Source organism: Durio zibethinus, chromosome 5 (genome assembly GCF_047325235.1).
Source record: "Durio zibethinus cultivar Kanyao isolate XHJ-2024 chromosome 5, ASM4732523v1, whole genome shotgun sequence".
Classification (NCBI taxonomy): Eukaryota; Viridiplantae; Streptophyta; class Magnoliopsida; order Malvales; family Malvaceae; genus Durio; species Durio zibethinus.
Genome location: NC_143166.1, coordinates 30,295,671 through 30,318,395, shown reverse-complemented (window position 1 = coordinate 30,318,395; position 22,725 = coordinate 30,295,671). Strand labels below are relative to the sequence as shown.

The following is a 22,725-nucleotide window of genomic DNA, read 5'->3' as shown; positions in this document are numbered from 1 at the left end:
AACCGAATTTTTTTACAATTATATTCTGTTAGTATTCCTTTGATAATTATCGACAAAAAAATTTCATCAGTAATAAAGACATTTCTAGTAGTGACAGGAACTAGAATGAAGGATAGATAAAAAGATTCAAGCATTTAGACAAGAAAGGAATGCATGGAAGAGTCTGTTTTATGACCTTAACATAACACAATCATCTATCACTTGTGAATTGGCTTTACATCTAAAATAAAATGGGCAATTGCAAGCAAAGGTGCAAGAAGGTGAAGAGGCATTCCCTAAGGCACAAAAGTATATCCACATGTTAACTGGGTTGTTGTTGAAATTGGAACACAAATGGGGTTTGTTATTGAGGAATGTGAGCAAGCAAATGAGACATATGTGAGAAAACATGATCAGTTGGAATGCTGTTTGACCAAATCACCATGGCTATTTACAAAGCCAAGGACATGATAGAAAAAGTCAACAAATGGAAGACAAGGATGCCACTAGTTGGAACACATGGCCAAGAATTGCTAGATTTCCTTAATGAAGTTCAAGGACAATATCGATAAATTAAAGATTTCTTTCCGCAATAAACTTTAGACTTTTCATGAATGTAATATTGCATTTGGTTAAAAATAAAGATCTTTTGTTAACAATTGTTATATGATAAATTCTCCTCATTGCATTTATGCATTCATGGATTCATACATTATTAGGATTGTTAAATAAATATCTTTCTAAATTCGCATGATAATAAGTCATCTTAATTTTAAAAATTATGATAAATCAAAGTTCAAGATAGCTCAATCTTCAAACAATTTAAGGTGCTGCAACACTCAATACCAAGTTAGGATCATGGAGGAAGAACATACTCTTCACTTACAAAAAGTAAAAGAGGCACAAGAGGTATTGAAGGGGCAATTAGAAGCTATTACTGAATTAATGAAAAACATGAACAAAGGGAAGAAAGTTGTGGAAGAAATTATGGTAAAAAATGAGACTGATCCATTATAACTTTCTAGTTTTGGCCCGTACTCAGCACATGCATCTCAAAGGGCCCAATATCAAATGACATTTACTGCAAGTTAACCCTACATATATACTGATATGCCCACAACTATTGCTCATATTCTTGCTGTTAAGACATCTAACCAAACTTAAGTTCATAATTTGGATGATCCAAAAGAGTAAGAGAAGCTAAAGGAAGGCCCTATAGAAGCTAAATAAAGTTTTGGATCTTAGAAAATGGATCTCATTAAAGAAAGGTTTAGAGTAATCGAAAGGATAGATTTTTATGGATAAATGGATGCTCCTGGACTATTCCTAGTTCCTAATGTGGTGATCCTACCAAGGTTCAAGGTCACTAAATTTGAAAAATACGATGGAACCAAATGCCCCTTCGTACATGTGACAATGTACTTTCACAAAATGGTACTTGTTAACATGAATTTGTTGATTTATTGAAGATATCTTTAGGAAACCATTCTGAAATAGTATATTATGTTTTTTTTTTATCTCACCTTGGTATTTATTTTGTTTATTTTTTCAGATCATGGTATTTAATGAAACGACTTAATCTTACTTGAAATGATTCATTGTGCATGAAAACTATCAACAATAGAAGATGGTGGTGACCAAGATATGAAAAATCTTTCATCAAATGGTAGAGTTTCAAATCTATACAGTCATCAATTTCATACATTTTAAATTTTTAGTTAATGTACTAAAATAATTTGAATGTTATTGCATGTATTAAACTTTGTGTTCCATTTATATTGAAACAAATTATGTATTTATAATATTTAGTTTATGAATTTAAATTTATTTTTATTTTCTTTAATATTTTTTATTTAATGATAATAATCAATGTTAAAAGAAATTTTTTAAAAAATAAAATTTTTAATTTAACGACGTTTGTACCTAAAAATGCCTCTAAATGCTAAACTGTAACAACACTTTTTACTATAAATGCTACTAAATTTAATGATATTTTATATTATAAATGTCTATAAATTTAGTAGTATTTTATGATAAAAATGTCACTAAGTTAACGGCGTTTGTCAAAAACACCACTAATCCTATAGTGACGTTTATAAACGTCACTAAATGTGAAAAAAAAAAAAAAAAAAACCTCTACTAAAAACCTAATCCCATATAGTGATATATTATTATCTTTTGTTTCAAGAGTTATTTCTTTTTATATAAAATAAAAGGATTAAATGAAAAGAAGATTATTTCATTTCACAGTTAAGGCATATAATATATTTTATTGATAACTTATATTAAATTTATAGCTTATTTATTAAAAAATGTTGGCAATAAAAAATGAATTTAAACATTATAAATGAATTATTTTATTTTTACTAACTTGTCCAACTCAATTAGTGAATTATTATTATTTTATATAATATTAATTAATATAATTATAACATTACCAAATTTCATTTAATTAAATCCATCAATTAAATGGGTTTTGAATTGTAGCCTAAGATGTTGCCAAAAGTTTGTATTATCTCTATCAATAATTAAAAAAAATAAAAAATATTAAAAAATTAAAAAACATTAAACTAACAGGTGATTGATTTAATCAGTTAAGACTTGTTTTTCTATACAAAAAAGTCTTGGGTTTGAGTCATATCAATGATCATTTATTGAGGTCATCTCGAATGTAAGATCTATAACTACTTATCTTAAATTATCAGATATAATAAATGATCACTTATTAGGATCATTTCAAATATAAAACTTATAATTATCTATTTTAAATTATCATATATATTATATTTTACCTTGACTTAAAAAATTAAATAACATACTTATCTTAAATTTTTTCTTATCAAAAAATAATAAAAAATAAAAAATCATCAATGAAATGGACCTCTTCCAGCCGCATCCAAGCTCACGAGTAGTAAAGCTTAGCCCAGCGTCGCATAACCATTGATGTGGACTTTTTGTATCAATCTATTTTTTTAATTTTTCTGATTTTTTTAAGCCAAAAGAATATTTAAAAACAAAAAATTCTTAATAAACTAATTATCTATCTATCTATAATAAAAATGCTGGGTGTACTGTGCAGCCACATGTCAACTTCTCTTTTTTTTTGTTTTTTTCCTTTTCTTTTCTCTTTTTTTGCTTTATTTAGTTATTTTTTTATATCTTATTATTAAATTAATTTTAATTTCTTTCAAGTAAAACTCATTACTTTTTAAGCGGGTCCTTTTTTTGTTTTTCCTTTCGATTTTTTATTATTTATATTTTATTTTCTTAATTTTTTAAATATAACATATTATAATTTTTTTTAAATGGGGCCCACTAATTTTTTTAATGGTGTGACCCATTTTTCTCTCTATTAGTTTTTCATCATTTTTTTTTATTTTATTTTCAAACTTTTCATATATTTATTATTAAAATTTTTTTTATGAGACTCATTTTTTATAGGTGTTTTTTAATTTGTTTGTTTAATTTTTAATTTTTATATATTTAATGCTTCTTATTTTAATAGGAATTATGTTTTGCATAGATCCAATTTTTTGTTTTGTATTTTTTAGTAAAACCCATTATCTTTTATTTTTTTAGAGGTTTTTAGTTTTTTATATATTTTATGTTTTTCCTTAAACGGAGCTCAACATTTTTTATATACTCACTTTTTTGTGTTTTTTTTTCAAAATTTTTTATAATTCATAATTTTTTTTTAATATGAGACCCACCTTTTTTTGGACTCATTTTTATTTTTGTTCTTTTTAAATTTTTTTGTTTGGTGTTGTGTATTTTTTAAATTTTTTGCTTATTTAATATTTAATAATTTTTTAATTTTTTGTTTAGACTTGCTTGTTACCCATTTTTATCTTCTTTGTCTTTTTTAAAAAATTTAATTAATTTTTTATATAATATTTTTTAGACACACTTGATAGTAAAGGTATACCACCTTTTTTTTGTTTTTTTTTTTATTTTCTATTTTCTATTTATATATTTAATAAATAATTTTTTAGATTTCATTTTTTAATAACTTACTTGATATTAAAGATATTTTATGTGTCGAGTAATTTGATTTTTTTTCACTTTTGTTTTTTAATCTTTTTTCTTGTTTACAGTTTGTTCTTTTATATTTAATAAATATTTTAAATATTTTAAATTTTGTTAATATTGGGTCCCTTTGATATAATTAATAAACATATTTTTTAGTTGTTTTTCTTTTTTTAATTTGATAAATTTTTAAAATATGTATTAATGAAGGTATTAACATCGCATTTGAATTTGATCTTTTTTTGTTTATTCTTTTTTAGTCTTTTTTGTTTTTTTAAATTTAGTATATAAACTTTTTTAAAAAAAATCATTATTGATGTTATATACCAACTCAATTTTATTTCTTTTTTATTTTTTAAAATATTTTTTAGTTTTTATTTACCTTTCTTTTTTTCTATTTTATATTTAATAAATATTTGTAATATTTTTATTTTTTGTTTTGTGTAAGGCCAATTTTATATTATTGATTAAAAATATCTTCTTCTTTTTTTTTGTAATTAGATAATTTTGTTAAAAACATATCAATGAAGGTGTCGATATAGCATTTAGATTTCATATTTTCTTTTCGGGTTTTGTTTAGTTTTATGGTGTAAGGAAAAAGATGTTATTAACCAATAATATTAAATTAACTTTGCAAAAAATAAATTAAATATGAAAAGAGAAAAAGAGAAAAAAGTAAATTAAGATAAAAAATATTTTAAATCTATGATATAAATTTTGAATAAAAAGCTTATTGTTACAATATGTGTGGCAACTGAACTTTCTCCTTTAAATTTCTTTTGCTTTTAAAAATTTTTTGTTTTTCTTTTAATTCTTTTGTCTTTTTAATTAAATTATTTTTTACAAAAAAAAAATTCAAATTATATGTTTAGGTGGTATTTTAATTGGTTTTTTTTTTACATTTTTTGTTTTCTCTTTTTTTTTAGTCTGATAATTGAGAAGAAATGCAATCCTTAAATTAATTATTTAAAATAAATGTTAATAGATGTTTGGATGTTTTAACATGTCAAGGCATGAATTATAAGGTGCTACGTGGTAAAAAAGTTAATGCCAAATAAAAACGAAAGAAAAAAAAATTCAAACGGAATATCGCGTGAACATATCCATATATTTTACAAAATTATTTTTATTAAAAAGGCAAAAAATGAAAAAAAAAATTATTGCACAAATTATGACATAATTTTATTAAAAAAATATATTAACATAAAATTATAATATATAATTTTTGTATAAAACACAATAAAAACATATAAATTCTCTTTGTTTTATTCATAAACAAATACATCAATTATCAAATCAACTTGCGACAACATACGAGAACCTTTTTTGTATTAATTAATATTACAATTTAATTAATAATATGATTTTTGCATTATATCTTTTTCTTTTAGTTTTTAAAAATTAGAATAAATTACAAAAAACCCACTTTGTGATTTGAATCAAATTTGTTTTTAAGATTTTACTAGTAACACTTTATAATACAAGGCAAAAAATAAAAATAAAAATAAAAATATTGAAATTTAAAATTTAAAATTAGAAACTTTTGAAAGTAGTCTGTTAACAACGGCAAATTAGGTTAAATCTTAACTTTTTTAAAAAATGACACTTAATACATTTATTTTCTTGTTTTATTTAAGTCATTAATACGTTAACTTCCTTCAATAATTTTTTTTTTGCCAAGTGTTCAAATATGTATTTATTCTATATTTAAAAAAAAAAAAAAAACATTTTTCTCTCCCAAAACCCACTGCCGTATTTCTGTCTCTCCATTCCTTCGTACAAGCCATTCATTTTTTTAGCCGGTTCCGCTTGGCAACTTTTGATGAGTAGCAATCATATTGCAAGTATAAAATATCCAGCAACAAAGCATGTAAAACTTTCTTTATCACTCAAATACTAGAAAAAATAACAAGCAATAATATAGTACTCCAATGACCAAAACACTAAAAATACATAGGCAGGTCTCATCATTAGGATCCCATTACAGTATTCAGCTTATCTCCACTGTTTGAGATTGATCAACAAAGCACAATGGTTTAAATAAAACTATTATAACAAGATATCAAACTCAACTCGCTGTACTTACTGAAATAATTACAATTTAACTACTACCATTATGTCCAATATAAGTCACACTGCAAAAATTAAACTCGTTGTAGATTATTAAAAAAAATGGAAAAATAAAGAAATGGGAATCGTTTGCGAAACAATTAGCATGTTAATTTTTGAGACCTGCAACAATCGGACCAATGTGCCAACTTACCTCACCCGTGGTGCGTTCTGATAGGCAGTACCTGCTTCATGCTTTGGAGCAAGTGAGGATCGACGGTGCAATGGCTGCTGGCCATGTCTGCGAGTTGTGTGACGAGCAGAACGATTTCTAGGCTCTGCTGGCTTTTCATTAGTTGACTCAATCAGTTCTAAAGTCTCTACAACTTCTTTCATTGATGGACGGTTCTTAGGTTCAGGAGCAAGACATTTTAAAGCAAGCTGGGCTAATCGGAATGCAGCCTTGGAAGGATATTTGCCATCCAATCCACGGTCCATTATGTTCTTCAATTTTCTTCTCTCAGATAAATATGGCTTCACCCAGTCCACCAGATTATGTTGTCCACTTGGGCGGTTCGGATCAAGTGCTCGCAAGCCTGTTAGTATTTCAACTAAAACAACACCAAAACCGTACACATCGCTCTTTACATATAAATGTCCTGTTTAATCAGCAAAGTATCCAAAGTCATGAGAAGTGCAAAGTGGATTTTGCTCAATTATCTTAAAAATGCAATGGTACGGTGCAAAGCAAGGACATCACTTATAAGCACCCAAAATTTGAAAAGGATTCAGAGGATTACCTGTAGCAACATATTCTGGAGCTGCATAACCATATGTACCCATGACCCTTGTTGTTACATGTGATCGGCTAGCAGAAGGACCCAATTTGGCCAACCCAAAATCTGATATCTTGGCTGTATAGGACTGCAATGGAACCAATAGCCAAACCAAATTAAATTTATGTTTCCTTTCTATGTTTTCAAGGAGAATGTTCTATGTCATCATTTATTTAAGCCTTTAGTCCCAAAGAATTATTTAATTATTTATAATACCATCCCTTAAAGAACTCCCCGTGGTATAATTCTTGAGTTTTATGGAAAGTTACCCCATCAAGCAGTATATTTGAGGCTTTGAAATCTCTGTAAATTACTTGCTTGTCTGATGTATGCAAGAAAGACAGGCCCTTTGCTGCTCCTATTGCAATTTTAAGCCGTACATTCCATTCAAGTGATTGAACAGTAGAACCCCCTGCATAACAAAAACCATGTAGAGTGTGATGGACAAAGTTAACTCGCTAGAAATAGGAGATGGAAAGTGTGCACAAATAAATATATGCTCACGTGAGTAATCAGAGATAAAAACAAATAACTTTTAAGCTCTTACTTCCAAATAGATGGTTTTCCAAGCTGCCTTTCTGCATAAACTCATAAACAAGAAGAAGCTCTTGATCCTCCCAACAGTATCCCAGCAGCCTTACAAGGTTAGGATGAGACACCCTTCCTAAGAAATTTACCTCTGACTGCACCAATAAACGAAGAAGCAAAAGCCTTAACAACCAGGAATTTTTTCATTTTAAAATTCAAAGAAAATCAGTAAAACAAGCACTAAACAATTCCCAGAATGCAGGTGTGGATATGTCAGCTGTGGATGTACATCACAGAGAGAGACTTTGAAGTTCATTAACAATTAAAAGCACCGATTCAAGATGACATGGAACAATATATTATGATGTTATATGATATATCACATTTGTAAAACTCTTCAAGCTACAAATTTTCTTTGGGAGCTTCAGTAGGGCACCATACTGGTTATCTCACCATTTCAAACCCAGAAAACATTCCTAATCATGTCTCTGGCCATTCACACACAGATAAGAGGAACAAAATCCACAATGTAACTCTTACAATCTTACTTTTTATAATATTAAAATAGATATCTTTCAGTCTTCAAACATTGTTCCAAAAATAGCAATGTAAAGAATAATAATATGACTTTGCATTCAAAAGTTATTCACTTTTCAGCCCTCTTTCATTTGCAGAAATGAGCTCTGAACTCTCAGGACTTCATTTGTTTTGCAATTAGAAGAATACTTTTTCATTTGGTTCTTTTTAATCAGGTAACAATTGACTCTTAGATAAGTAAAAGTTTTACTTGAGGCATATGTGCTCATGAGAAGCTGATGTCTTATATCTGCATGAACATTTTATGTTTAGAAAAAACCCATAGAAATAATTAAAGAAGAAAAATCAAGTGAGAACTTCTCAAACCAACATTTAACTTTCTCAATAAGTTAAATTCTTTCTCAAGATTAATGAAATCACCTGCCATTCCTCAAATCCTTGCAAGCTCTCAGAGTTCAGTTTTTTAACAGCAATGAGGGTTCCACTTCCACTCTTCCCTGGTGCCTTCTCATCAAGCCAACCTTTGAAGACTTTACCGAAACCTCCCTCTCCAAGCACCATGTCAGGCCTAAAATTCTTAGTTGCAGACTTCAGTTCTGCAAAACTGAAGATCTTTAGATTAGGAGTGGGCAAGATCTGCCCATTTGAAAAAGACATATCCCCACTTGAAGCTGAGAACCCGCTGTTCTGGGAGATGTTACTGCCCCTAGAAGTTGCAGAGTTGCTGGTTGTCTGAGATATCACTATTGCAATCACAGAATTGAAATGTGCTTAACAAAAGTTGATTGTGAATTTGTCAACAATATGGATTCTGATACTAGTAATACAGAAAATGAAATACAAGTGTATAATGATAAAAAAAAACCACAAAACCATACAAGAAATTCAACAGGATAACCATATGTTAAAAGTACAGAAGTAAGTGGTCAAAATATCAAACAAAACCAGCACCAAGAACTGGGTTTTTGGTCATGAATAGAAATAAGTTAAGGATTGTTTTAAATAAATTTCAACTAATAATGAAAACTGAATTAAACCCACTTAACAAAATTAGGCAATCTAATTGCAAAACTCGGAAACAATCTTTGTTTTTCAAAAAAGAAAAAAAGAGATTAATATGGTTTGAAGGGTACCTGAACTGAGATGACCAGTGGTGCTTGGTGTTGGATTATCAGCTGGAGAACCCCAGCAAATTCCCATCTTGAAATATCTATTTTTCCTTTTTCCCTTCCCTTTATCCACTTGTTGAAGCATAAACAGACACAGAAATCAGCAAATTTTTTTTTGTAGAACACAGAATATCCGAACAAAAAAGAAATATCTATTAATAAGTTGATGATCAAAAACTTCAACTTTCTTGGCTTGATCAACCAATCTTTTTCTCAATTCAACCACAAAAAAAAAGGGTTACTATTGTTTTTCTTTGCTTTTTTGTTTTCCATTGACTTGAATTCTGTGTTTCTGTTTCCACTAACTGGCCAAGTCCCAGACTTGGGTTTTTGTAATTCAAGCAAATTCAGCAACTAAACTTGACAACAATGGAAATAATAATAAAAAATCTGCCAAAAGAAATCAAAGTGCATGTGCTATGGCAAACTGTACCACCAATTACTAAATAAAATAAGACTGAGTCTTTGGATTTTGGCAAAAAGAAATAGTGAAGGGAGATTGATTCTTCGCGGGTATTATAGACTGGGACGTTATCTTGGGTCAACTGCCGTGTCCTCCACAAAAGTCAGTCAAACAAAAAAGTCAATTCAAACCAAAAATATAAAACGAAAAAGAAAGGGTTAAATTTATTACTAACCAAATTTCAAGGACTTCCTTGTTTAAAAATAATTAATGACTTCACATTTATTTATTCTATGCTTTGTCAATGGTAGATTTAATAATTTAATAATTTATTTTTATTTAATATTTAATATATAAAATATGAAATAATATATATAAAATATAAAAATTATTATATTACAATTTATGTTAATATATTAAATATATATTTTTTGTTTTTATTAAATTTATATATAATTTTTAATTAAACTTTTAAATTATATTGTATTTATATTTTTTAAAATTATTTTTATATTAATTTTCATTTCGTGTTTAACATTACATTTAAAATTATTAAAATTTTCAAATATAATAAAAAAAATCTAAGATCAAAATAATAAATTTTAAGTATACTAATTAATAAGTAATTTAAAAAAAAGTGTTACGTGGTTATCACTGCCTTAAATAAAATTGAATAAAAAAACATTAAAATTATTTAAAATTTGTTCATGGGCTCGTTTTACACGAGGTAATAAAATGGAGAATGATGTCACAAACTTTAGATATGATGAAATTATATCTCATGAGATATTGACATTCCTTTTTAGCATATTTTTTACTCATTTTTTTTTAACAATTTATTTTGCTCGTTCATAAAATGTGGTTTTTTTTTTTTTTTTTTGTCTTTTTTTACTTTTTAAAAATAATATAAATTTTTTTTTTCAATAGTATTCATTGTTTTTGTTTTTAATGTGAGCCCTTTTTTATTTTTTAAATATTTCATAAATTTTTTAAACATGTGATCCAATTTTTTACTTTTTCTAAGGGACCTATCTTTTTCTCTGTTGTTCCTAAACTTGTTTTCGGATTACATGTCTTTTTTTTTTTTTTTTTTTAATATTTAATCTACTTAATACTAAAGTTAAGCTTAAGAGTTTAATTGATTGAGTTTGAGCTGATATAAAATTATATTTGAAATTTAATTTAAATTTAATCAAATTTTTTTAATTCGAGTTCGATTCAAAATAAAAATTGAGTTATTCAAATTTGATGAACTAGACTCAATTAACATGTAAAAATAAGTTTAATTTTTATATAATAAATAAAAATTTAATTATTTATGTTTGAGCTCAAGTTTAAGATATTTTATTAATTAAAATATAAAAAATCGATTAAGCTCATGAACTATTTGAGTCGAATACAAAAATATTTGAACTTAACTTGATTGATAAATCGAGCTACTCGAGCTCAACTTGAGAATAATTAAATTAAATTTGAGTTTTATTTAAGTCAAACTCAAATAATTTGTAGATATTAATATATCATTTACATCACTAATTGTGTCACATTTTTTTTTTAATTTTTAAAGTTTAATTTTTGCTTTTTTTATATATTTAATAAATAATTTTATATTATTGTCTTAGTGATTCGTTTAATATCAAGGATACGCTATATGTCAACTTATTTTATTCTTTTTGCTTTTACTTTTTAATTTTTTTCCTGTTAAAAATTTTTCCTTTTTATTTAATAAAAATTTTTTTCATTTGATATTATTATTAAACATATAATTTTTTTGTTACAACCCTTAGACGCTTAAGGCTATAGCCGTTGATTACGCTCGTGAGATCTTTCTATTTGACTAATATAACCCTCTTTTGACCTCCCCAATGTCACATTCGTACTTGATTTTTTCTTTTTCTTTTAAGGTTTTTTTTTTAAATTCCATGGTATAAATTTTCCAAAAAAAAAAATATCATTCATGATGTTACATGCTAACTCTTTTTTTTTTTTTTTTTTGTTTTGCTTTTCATCATTTATTTTTTTAAGTTGTTCTCTTCCTTTCTTTCTTTTTCTTTTTATATTTAATAAATATTTTTAATATTTTATTTTTTTGTTATGGATGGGGCAATTTTATATTATTGGTTAAATTCTTTTTACCTTTTAATGTAATTAGATAATTTTGTTAAAAACATATTAATGGAGTTATCAATTGGTTTGATTTTTTTTTATTAATTTTATGTTATCAAAAAAATGTATTAAAAATAATATTTTTAATCAATAATATCAAATTGGCCTAACAAACAAATTACAATATAAACAAAAAATATTGTGTATAAAAAAGGAAAAAAAAAAAACAAATAAAAATAAAAAATATATGATATAAATTTTTTGATGAATACTCATCTTTACTGATGTCACATGATAACTCAATTTTTTCTCTCTTTTTGGCCTTTTTCATCATTTTCTTATTTTTTTTAAATAGTTTTTCTTCTTTTTTAATTAGATAATTAAAAAAAGCCAACATGTGTACGTATGATATCTTATTTTTTTTATCTTTTTATTTTTTTAATTAGATAATTAACAACAAATGTAATTGATAAATTAATTTTTTAAAAAAAAATTATTAATGGAGATATGGACAATAAAAAAAGTATTTGATGGATTTCAATTTGTCAAGATTTGATAGTTGTGTTCTTTTTTTATTTAGTCGAGTTTTCTTCACCAAAAAATCTAAATCAAGTTGAAGGCATGTTTATAGTGTTTCATCTTGGCTTAACTATATACATTATATTATATTTTAAATTATTTATGTAATTTTATTTATATATATGTATTATATAAATATAGTTATTATTTAATATCTTAATTTAATAAAAATATTTTATTTATATATAATTAAGATGTAATATATCCATCTATCTATTATATAAATTTGATTTATTTTAACTTTTGTTTAACCTTTATTCGAAGTCTCTATCTACTATCTTATGTTTTCTTTTTAGCTTTTCCTTTAATTTTTTTTTAAAATTTTGATAAATAATGTGAAAAAACAATATCGGTGCCTATGTGATACCCTAATTAGCCTTTTTTTAAAAAAAATTAGATAAATTTTGTAACAAAAAAAGCCAATTGATAAGAATAACAAAACAATTTGTATCCGATGGATCCCTACTTAATTGGGATGTCCATATAGTATTCCAACGAGCTTTTTTTTTAATATTTTTCTCTTTTTATTTGTTTTTTTTCCTTTTTATTAAAAGTAATTTTGTAAGAAAAATATGAATGTGTCCACATGGCACCCTATTTAGGTTTTTTTTTAGTTTTTTTTTATTTTTTAAATAGATAAATTTTGTAATGAAAGATACCAATATCTTTAAATAATTTGATCTTATGAATTTTAATTCATCTCAATCTAATAAGGGACAATTTTTTTTTAAATAGGGATTAAGTTATAGCATGTTGAGCTTTTTAAAGAAAACAAAATTAGGTCAAAAGCCTATTTATGATGTTTTGTTACGACCCATTTCGAGGGGTATATAAAGTATATATTTTATTATTTATTTAGATGTATATATATATATGTATGTATTATATTAATAAAGTAATTTTTTTACTTTAGTTTAAGAAATTTATATTTTAAACTTAATACGAGATGTCAATCCACACTCTCTCTTAGCTTTTTTTTTTTTCCTTTTTTACTCATTTTTATTTTTTTTATTTTTTTTCGTTTACCTTTTTTCTATTTTTTTTATTTTTTGTATTTATTTTTATATTAATTTTATGAGAAAATGAAGCCAATTAAAAAATCAACATTTCATTCATGTTTGTTTTTCTTTCCTTTCATTTTTTTAATTTGATAATTTTAAAAAAATAGTAAATAGACATGGCAAAACAAAAAAAAAATTTACATGCAACTAGACTAAGAAATTTAAAACATGACACGATTACATGATCTAAAAATAATACAAAAAAGTCGTGAAAGTGATATAGGTTAAAAGTTTTATAAAAACTATGTACGAGTTTAACAAAAATAAAAAAATATATTTCGTCTTACTATAAATTGTGATATAATTTTTGTATAAAATATATTATATAAACACTACAAGAAAATGGCATTTTAGTTGCAGATTTGTAACGGCCATTCACTTACAAATGACGCTAGTTTTCGTACTTTTATAAAATTTAAGGCATTTATTATCAAAATGTCACTAAATATTCAAATAGCAGCGTTGTTGCTTATAAACGTCACCCAAAACTTGTTATCAGCGGCATTTCTCGACTAAAACACCTTGAATAATCTTGCCTTAAAAAATTTATTGAATACTAAAAGCATGTTTTTGGCAAACAATACCTTCAATAATCACTTAAAAAATTGTATGAGATTATTAAAGGCATTTTCTACAATAAACGCCTTTAATAATTGGACCAATATTTTCCACAGGCTTATTGAAGTCATTTTTGTTCAAAAATCCCTTTAATAAATATCATATCAAAATGTTTGGATCGTATGGATGTTAACTATAAGGTTATAGGTTTGATCTCTCCCTTTAGCTTTTTTTAAAATTTTGCAGAGATTATCTATAATTGATTATTGTTGGCATTTTCTTCAAAAAAAATGCCTTCACCAATTGTTTTAAAAATTTTTGCACAGATTATTGAATGTGTTTTTCATAGAGAAACACCCTTAATAATCCATAGAAAAAATATGAGCCAATTTTTGAAGCCGTTTTTAGCCGAACTTGCCTTCTATACTCCAATTAATAAATTTTTGTTGTGATTATTAAAGGCGATTTTGGTAAAAAAATGTCATTAATAATCCATAAACAACAGTTTGAACGGATGGTTGAAGGTATTTTTTGGAGAAAAATGCCTTTAATATTTCAAACGATAAATTTTAATGGTCGAATTATTAAAGACGCTATATCCAAAAACGCTTTCAATAACATTTTGTTAGGGATTATTCAAGGCGTTGCCCATAGGAAAACGCCATTTATAATTCATTCAATTAATTTTTAGTTGGTATTATTGAAGGCGTGTTTTTACCCAAAATACCTTTAATATTCCACTCAAATTTTGGTCGGATTATTGAAGGCGATTTTGGTAAAAAATCGCCATCAATATTTCAGATGATAAATTTTAATGGTTAGATTATTAAAGGCGATTATATCTATAAACACCTTTAATAATATTTTGTTAAGATTTATTCAAGGCGTTACCCGTAGGAATACGCCATTCATAATCCATACTTGTAATTTTTAGTTGAAATTATTGAAGGTATTTTTTTTAAATGCCTTCAATAATCCATACAGAAAAGGCACGACGGATTATTGAAGGTATTTTTTTTCCCAAAACGCCTTTAATATTCTACACAAATAATTTTTGGGGTAATTATTGAAGGTAGTTTTGGTTAAATACGCCTTTAAAATTTTATGTTATGGGTGATTCAAGGCATTTTCTTGATAAAAATGCCTTTATTAATCTCATCAAAAAAACATGTTTGATATTGTATATATCAAATCAGTTATAGTTTTATGCCCAGAAAACGTTTGCTATCAGTTATATATTAATGCCCACAAAATATTTGATTTTTATATATGATACTACAAATTATATTTTAGAATTTACATAATGAACATTGTTGTTTTTCAATAAATTGATACACATCCAAAATTAAAACTGATAACGTTGCCTTATTAATATACTTTTATAAAATATTCGTACTTAATAATTTATTAAGTACACATAGTGTATTCATATTAAGTATAACAATAATATTAAACCAATACCCCAATGTACAAACTTAAAGTTTCCATTCAACATGGCATAAGCAAAATATTATAACAATTCATTCTTTATATATTTACATTTAACCATCAATGTCTAACCTGAAGGTTTACAACATTGATAAATGATAATACATAATCATATCATTCTTTACGGACTTCGTTCAATTCCTCTTCCATGAAGCTTTGTTTACTCTCTTACTAAAAAAAATTAGTAGTAAATGCTAAGAAATGAGAACATAATGTACCTTTTTATTGTTTTGAAGATATAACAAGTTTATGAAATTTATACTAACCTTGAATGGTGTGGTCATAAAATCATGTAACACTATCTCTCGCATAAAATAAATGACATAATATCCACATTCAGTATACCGGGTTGACAAGGTACCTGAAAAATAATACTTGAGTGAGTTTTGAAAATATTTATCTACATAAACTCAGTATAAAAGAATATATTTCACATTTACCGATAATGATACCCATTTTAGTTTTTTTATCTTCTTATTGAATGCATATATTACCTTAAATTGAAAAGAAAAAAAATTACTTAATACATAAATAAAATTACTTATGAAAAAACAGAAGATATATAATATAATAAAGTGTAATACCTCTTTATAAAAGTTTCAATATCGGTGTTATGCATCACTCTTGGATTAACTGAATTAAGATAGTATGACGTTAAGGATTTGGTATCAATCACAATAAGCACTCAATGATGATTGTAAAATAATAATAATGATATACTCAGATCACGCATCAGATCAGATTTGGATAAGGTTGGAGTAATTAAGTTTGGAATATAGCTTACTACACATTATACGGGAGCAAATAATAATCAGTTAATGTTTTCATGCATAGGATTATATGATTAGCACGATAAGCGACCGTCTCACTCTACTCACTTATGAAGTTAGGGTCAATGAATCAAAATCTGTTGGTCAATTGTCTCCCTTTGAGCTCTTTATATAAGAAGCTACACGATAACAATCAACACTGCTAGTTAGTATTACACCCTAATATAGATTATTACATATTGAATGTGCATATTTGTATTAAAAAGCTAACCTCATATAAGCAATGATCTCAACAACTGATAATTCATACAAAATTTTTTAACTTTCTCCACACTAATGAAAAAAAAATGATGGTTTATCAAATAACCATTCATCAAACTCAATGGTTATGAAGTTTTCTAAAAAAAAATGCTTCAACGAATATTTAGATAACTCATCCATGAAAGTTTGAGCTAGGGTCATCTATGAGTTTGAGCATCCTGTTACAATATTTAATGAAATATAAGTATTAAAACTAAATCAATCAATATAATAAATAAATTAATATTAAAATTATAAACAATATCATACTTCTTAGGTGGTAGCGGAGGATGAGTTCACTTCCTTACTTGCAACGAAAGCTTCTCGTACGGGGACGATGCTGTCAGACTAGTGAACTGGCATGTTATGCTGCATCGTTGCCAACATAGACTCCAAAGCAACAAGTCTTTGCTATTGGTCATTAAGGCATTGCTCTTGGTCATCAATTCATTGCTGTTGTTGCTCAATGATTGTTTCATATTATGTATTTCTCATTCGTAAGATTTTTTGTTGATTACCCAAAAACTTGGATGGTAAGATAAATTTATCAACCCCGCAAACCCGATCAGGCCTTTCTTTAATGCCTAATGCTAAAGACAAAAGATCTTCGCCATATTGGGTTACCAGTTCACCTAATTAGACTTTGGCAGCATAATTATCCTGAAAGATAATAATAACATGGGCTATAATAACAAATCTATACAAGCTAGTATACACTCATACATACAATCATTATATCAATCATACATTATATTAAAAAAATAATTATATATACAATCTTTTTTACCATTTTCTTAGTTGCATCATCTGTAAAGGATCCATCCTTCCGTAGATGTTCTTGTTTTCAGACATTCCATCTGAAAACTTTTATGCTAGGGCTTGCTGATTCCTATTAAATTACTGTAATAAAAGAATCAGAATGTATGAAATGATTGTTCATAAATATTCATTAATGAGTATAAAACAAGTGTACGAATACATACAAGCTCATACTTCACATTTGCATATAATTTTTCGATGTTCGATGGTGATATTGTTATTTGGCTCGAATGTCTTGTTGTTGTTTTTTGATTTTTTATAAAATCAAGAAATTACATCAATCACATATGAATATCAAAGGCTATACTGCATAAAGACTTATAAATAATTTTTTTGGTAATGGGTTTATGTACTGAGAAATCTTTTGAAAGTCAATATTGAACAAAATTTATCCAATCTTCAATAGTTATCACATCTGCATATGTCACAGGTGGAATAGCCAATACATCACCTTCACCTGCCAGTGATAAAATATATTGGGTCCTCAATTTGGTTTTAAAGTCCTTGAATGTTTTCCCAACAGATTGCAATGCAATCTTTTTACAATCATTTGAAACGTCGAACCGTTCTTAAATAAGTTAACACAATAAATATGAACACATTGAATTTCAATGTTATGATCATTTAACAAATTTTATGAAACAGTTGAATAAACATACCACAATCGACTGTCATATATCATCTTTTAGCTCATCAAGAACTCATCGCCAATCAGTGTACGTAATAAAAACTCTATGACGAACGATGGTTCCAATATGAGTAGCCATCTTGGCAGTTCTTTCGACACAGGCTGCCCACTTTGATTGAAGTCAACATGACTTGTTGTGTCACTCACTTTTATTTATTTATTTGAGCCCTTTTCCTTTCTTTTTTGGCCTACAGCAGTGTCTTATGCATGTTCATTAGAAGGAGAATGATGTTATTCAGAGTCCATGATACCTACAATGTTGATTATAATTATACGAGTTACACAATATGATCGACTAAATTTAACATCGTATTTTATTAAATACAACCAATACCATACTACGTACAAAAACACCATTCATCATACCAATCAGTAATGTGATCAGATACACCATTCAGTAAACCATTCAGCATACGATTCAGCCTCTTAATATCATACAAAATCATTCAACAAAATAATATCAAACAACAAGGTTCAGCAAACCATTCAGCATATGATTCAGCCCCTCAATATCATACAATACCATTCAATAATACAATATCATACAATAAGGTTTAGCAAACCATTCAGCATACGATTCAACCTCCCAATATCATATAATACCATTCAGCAAAAAAATATTAGACAACAAAGTTCAGCAAACCATAATATTTAAGGCGTACTACATAGAAATAGCATACATGCAATGAAAATTACTTCGACGACTATGCTTACGGTGAAGTTAATGAAAATATATAAACGCATATGTAAATATTAAGGAACCAAAAAAAAAAATTCTCTATCGAATATTATAAATAATATAGTAGACTAAAAAAAATAAAAAAAAAACTTACTGATAAAAAGAGAGGTGTGCACCGTTGATTTGTTGAAGGTCGCTGGTGACGATAGGGGTAAAAAAACCAATGGTCTGACAGAAATGTGTTTAAGGGTTTGGTTTGGATGAATAATATAGCTTTTAATCGTTCTGTGTACTAGCAGTTTGTGATACCGAAGTTCAAGGCGGGGAAATGAATATATAAATTATTATTAAAGGTATTTTTCTGGAAACAACATTCTCAATAAGCCTTTTAAAATTTTATTAGAGATTATTGTAGGTATTTTTTACAAAAAATGCCTTTAGTAATCAAAAAATTAATTGTCCAATGAAACTATTCAAGGCGTTTATATTCATAAAACACCTTTGATAATTCTTAAAAATTATTGAAAGTGTTTTGAGTAAAAAACCACATTCACTGATATGCCCGTGATAAGGATGAAGAAAATTATTGATGGCGTATTATATAGAAAATGCCTTCCATAATTATGAACTTTAAAAGTTCTTAACAAATTATTGAAGCCGTTTTATAATAAAAGACGTATTTAATAACTACAAAAAATTTTATTGAAGGCATTTTATTGTAGAAAACACCTTTAATAATCCCAACAAATTCTACAAGGAAATTATTGAATGTGTTTATAATCAAGAAAAAACCTTTAATTTTTATGAAGATTTTTTAAAAGAAATTATTGAAAGTGTTTGTCAGTAAAAGATGCTGTTAATAATTCAAAAATATTTTTAGAGGAAAATTATTAAAGGCATGTGTTATTAACAAACACCTTTTGTAATTAAGTAATAAATTTAAATGAATTAGTAAAGACATTTTTCTGAAATAAATGCCTTCAATATTTATGTAAATAATTTAAATGAAATTATTGAAGGCCTTTGTCAGTAGAAGATGCTTTTAGTACTACCAAAATTTCTTAGAAAGAAATCATTGAAGGCGGTGTTATGGAATAAACGCCTTCACTAATCGTTACAAATTTTAAGTTCTTGATTATTGAAGGTGTTTTTTGCTAGAAGACACCATTATTAACACCAATAATTTTAATTGAAAATTGTTCAATGCGTTTGTAATTAAAATAAAATAAAAGCTTCTAGTAATGGTATTTTTCTATAATAAACGCTTTCACTATTTTGAGCAGTGGAATATTGAAGGCGTTTTACAATAGAAAAACCCTTCAATAAATTGATTCCAAAATTTTTTATGAATTAGTCAATGTATTTTTATGAAATAAAAGCCTTCAATAGAAAGACATTATTGAAGGCGTTTAACAGTCGAAGATGACTTTACAAATCCTAACAAATTTTACAAAGAAATTATTGAAGGCGTTTATAATCAAGAAACGCTTTCAATTTTTATGAAGATTTCTTAAAAGGAATTATTGAAGGTGTTTGTCAGTAGAAGACACCTTTAATAATTTCAAAATATTTTTTAGAGTGAAATTATTGAAGGCATGTGTTATTAACAAATGCCTTCAGTAATTAAGTACAAGTTTAAATGAATTATTAAAGATATTTTTTTAGAATAAACGCCTTCTATATTGATGATATTTTTAGTAAAAGATGCCATTAATAATCTCAAAATTTATAGAAGGTATTTATTTTCAAAAAACACCTTCAATATTTATGTTGATAATTTAAATAGAATTATTGAATGCCTTTGTTAATAGGGAAATTTAGAGGAAAATTATTGAAGGCAGTTTTCTGGAATAAAAGCCTTCACTAACCATTACAAATTTTAAGTTTTTAATTATTGAAGGTGTTTTTGGCTAGAAGACGCCTTTAATAATCCTAAATAATTTTTAAAAGAAAATTATTGAAGGCATTTTTTTGTAGAAAATCACCTTCACTGATATTGTAAGAAAAAAATTAATGAGTTATTGAAGGCATATTAAGTAAAAACTGCCTTCACTAAATATTTAAAAAAATTAGGTGAAATTAATGACGACGTTTTTTATGGAGTAAATGCCTTTAATAATCCCAAACAATTCTACTACGTCTCTGTTGAAGGCACTTATAATATATTCAAAAAATACTTATGATGAAATTATTGTAGGCGTGTTGGTTAGTAAACGCCTTTCATAATCCTGTCTAATAAAAATATTTCCAAATTTAACGTATCCAATTACCAACTTCAAGCTTCATCTTTATTATTATATTATTTCTTTTTCCAAATCAAGTATAATTTACTTTTCTTTTCCTTCAGCTTTTAGTATTTGAGCATTGTCTTTTAGAACCATATTTTCACTATCATTAGTTATTTAATTTAGCTTTTACTTTAATCGACTATTCCTTTAGCTTTTGTAATTCATGATTTTTTTTGTGTAAATAATTTTTTTCAAAAACCATCTTATTTCTCTTTATTTCAACCCCAACTACAAATACTCTTGGGTACTGTCTACATTAACAGCAGAGTTTTAACATTCATAATATCTGATAGCTGATAAATTACTTCACAACAAGGAGTTTTCATTTTGTGTAAGTACTGGTCTTGTTATTATCTTTTGTTTAAAACATAGTAAACTTAAGTATTGTACATTATCGTTTTCATATAAATTATTTATATACATTTGTTCTAATAATGTAGCAAGTTTTAAATGGATAAGAGTTGGATGCAAAAGTCAAGAGTATAAAGATGGAGTGAAAATTTTTTTAATTTTGCATTTGAGAATACAAGTGAAAATAATATGATATTATGCCTCTGTGTGAAGTGTGCTAATATCGAGTGACAAATACGTCAAGTTATTTTTGAACATTTAATTGTATTAGATTTCTTTCAGGATATGTTAATTGATATTTTCATAGAGAGTCTGTACTGTCAAGGTCTTCCACTAGAGTTTCTTCAACTTCAAGGGCTTCCAAACACCAACATGATCTTTTTATAGCATATGACATTAAAGGCATGTTGCGAGATGCTTTTAACATTCATAACCAACATTTTCATAATCTTTCTCCTTAAAATGAAGGATTTAATCAGTCTAACGTTGAAATGTATGAATTTGATGAACTTAGGATAGGTATATGTGACCAACAACCTAGAGAAGAAGCATTAAAGTTTTATAAGTTGCTTGGTGATAAGAATGAAGAACTTTTTGAAGGATTAAAGCATTCAAGGTTATCTTTCTGTGTTCGTCTCTTTCACTTGAAATGCTTATATGAATGGATGGAAAACTTTCTAACTTTATTATTAGAGTTTATGAAAAAAAATGTTTTCTTTTACAAAAATCCTAGAATCTTGTAAGAAATCAAAGAAAATGATAAAGGATTTAGGTCTCAGATATGAGAAAATTCATAGTTGTCCTAATGATTGCATGTTATATTGAGGAGATAGAAAAAATCAAGAATCTTGTCATTTATGTGATATTTCTCGTTAGGTGGACAAAAACTCTGATGAAAGGTTAAACGAGGATAGTGATGAGGTATGTGTTAAAAAAAAGCCTGTTAAGATTTAATGCTATTTCTATTAATACCAAGACTTTAATGACTCTTCGTGTCTTCCAAAATTGTAGATTTAATAAAGTGGCATCATGAGAAATAGATGAATGATGGATCATTGAGGCATCTTGTAGATTCATTACCATGGAAATCATTTCATTTTAGGTTTTCAGACTTTGTATCTGATCCTCAAAATGTTATGCTTGGACTAACATTTGATGGATTCAACCAATTCAAAATGATGAATACTTCTTATAGTACTTGGCCAGTTGTATTGATTCCTTACAATTTGCCACCATAGTTTGCTATGAAAAAATAATCATTTATATTGTCTATGATAATTTTTAGAGAAAAAAATCCAGGTAATGATATAGACATCTACTTACAACCTCTTATTAAAGAGTTAAAGTAATTATGAGAATGAGTTGACACCTATGATGCATCAAAAAAAGAAAACTTCAATATGCGTGCTACTTTATTATGGACTATCAATGATTTTTCTACTTATGTGAATTTATTTGGATGGAGTACAAAAAGTCGTTATGCTTGTCCATGTTATGCTACATAGACATGT

At 26.5% G+C, this 22,725-nt stretch overlaps 1 protein-coding gene across 1 annotated transcript; it reads right to left on the bottom strand.

Annotated features, from left to right (window-relative positions):
- Positions 1 to 5,902: 5,902 nt before the first annotated feature.
- On the bottom strand, positions 5,903 to 9,614 carry LOC111282602 (putative serine/threonine-protein kinase PIX13). The gene is made up of 6 exons (XM_022870755.2): positions 9,089 to 9,614; positions 8,376 to 8,698; positions 7,438 to 7,573; positions 7,160 to 7,302; positions 6,855 to 6,978; positions 5,903 to 6,713 (listed from the first exon to the last, which is right to left on the bottom strand). The coding sequence occupies exons 1-6, from the start codon at positions 9,207 to 9,209 to the stop codon at positions 6,265 to 6,267; spliced, it is 1,296 nt and encodes a 431-aa protein (XP_022726490.2). The 5' UTR covers positions 9,210 to 9,614; the 3' UTR covers positions 5,903 to 6,264.
- Between the last annotated feature and the right edge of the window lie 13,111 nt (positions 9,615 to 22,725).

What these genes read in the sequence shown, in the direction of transcription:
- LOC111282602 (XM_022870755.2), bottom strand. Translation starts at nt 9,209, where the DNA reads ATGCTTCAACAAGTGGATAAAGGGAAGGGAAAAAGGAAAAATAGATAT. An exon ending in AAGGATTTGAGGAATGGCAG is followed by an intron (nt 7,574 to 8,375) that starts GTGATTTCATTA and finishes TTATTGGTGCAG; the next exon opens with TCAGAGGTAAATTTCTTAGG. An exon ending in GGAAAACCATCTATTTGGAA is followed by an intron (nt 7,303 to 7,437) that starts GTAAGAGCTTAA and finishes TTTGTTATGCAG; the next exon opens with GGGGTTCTACTGTTCAATCA.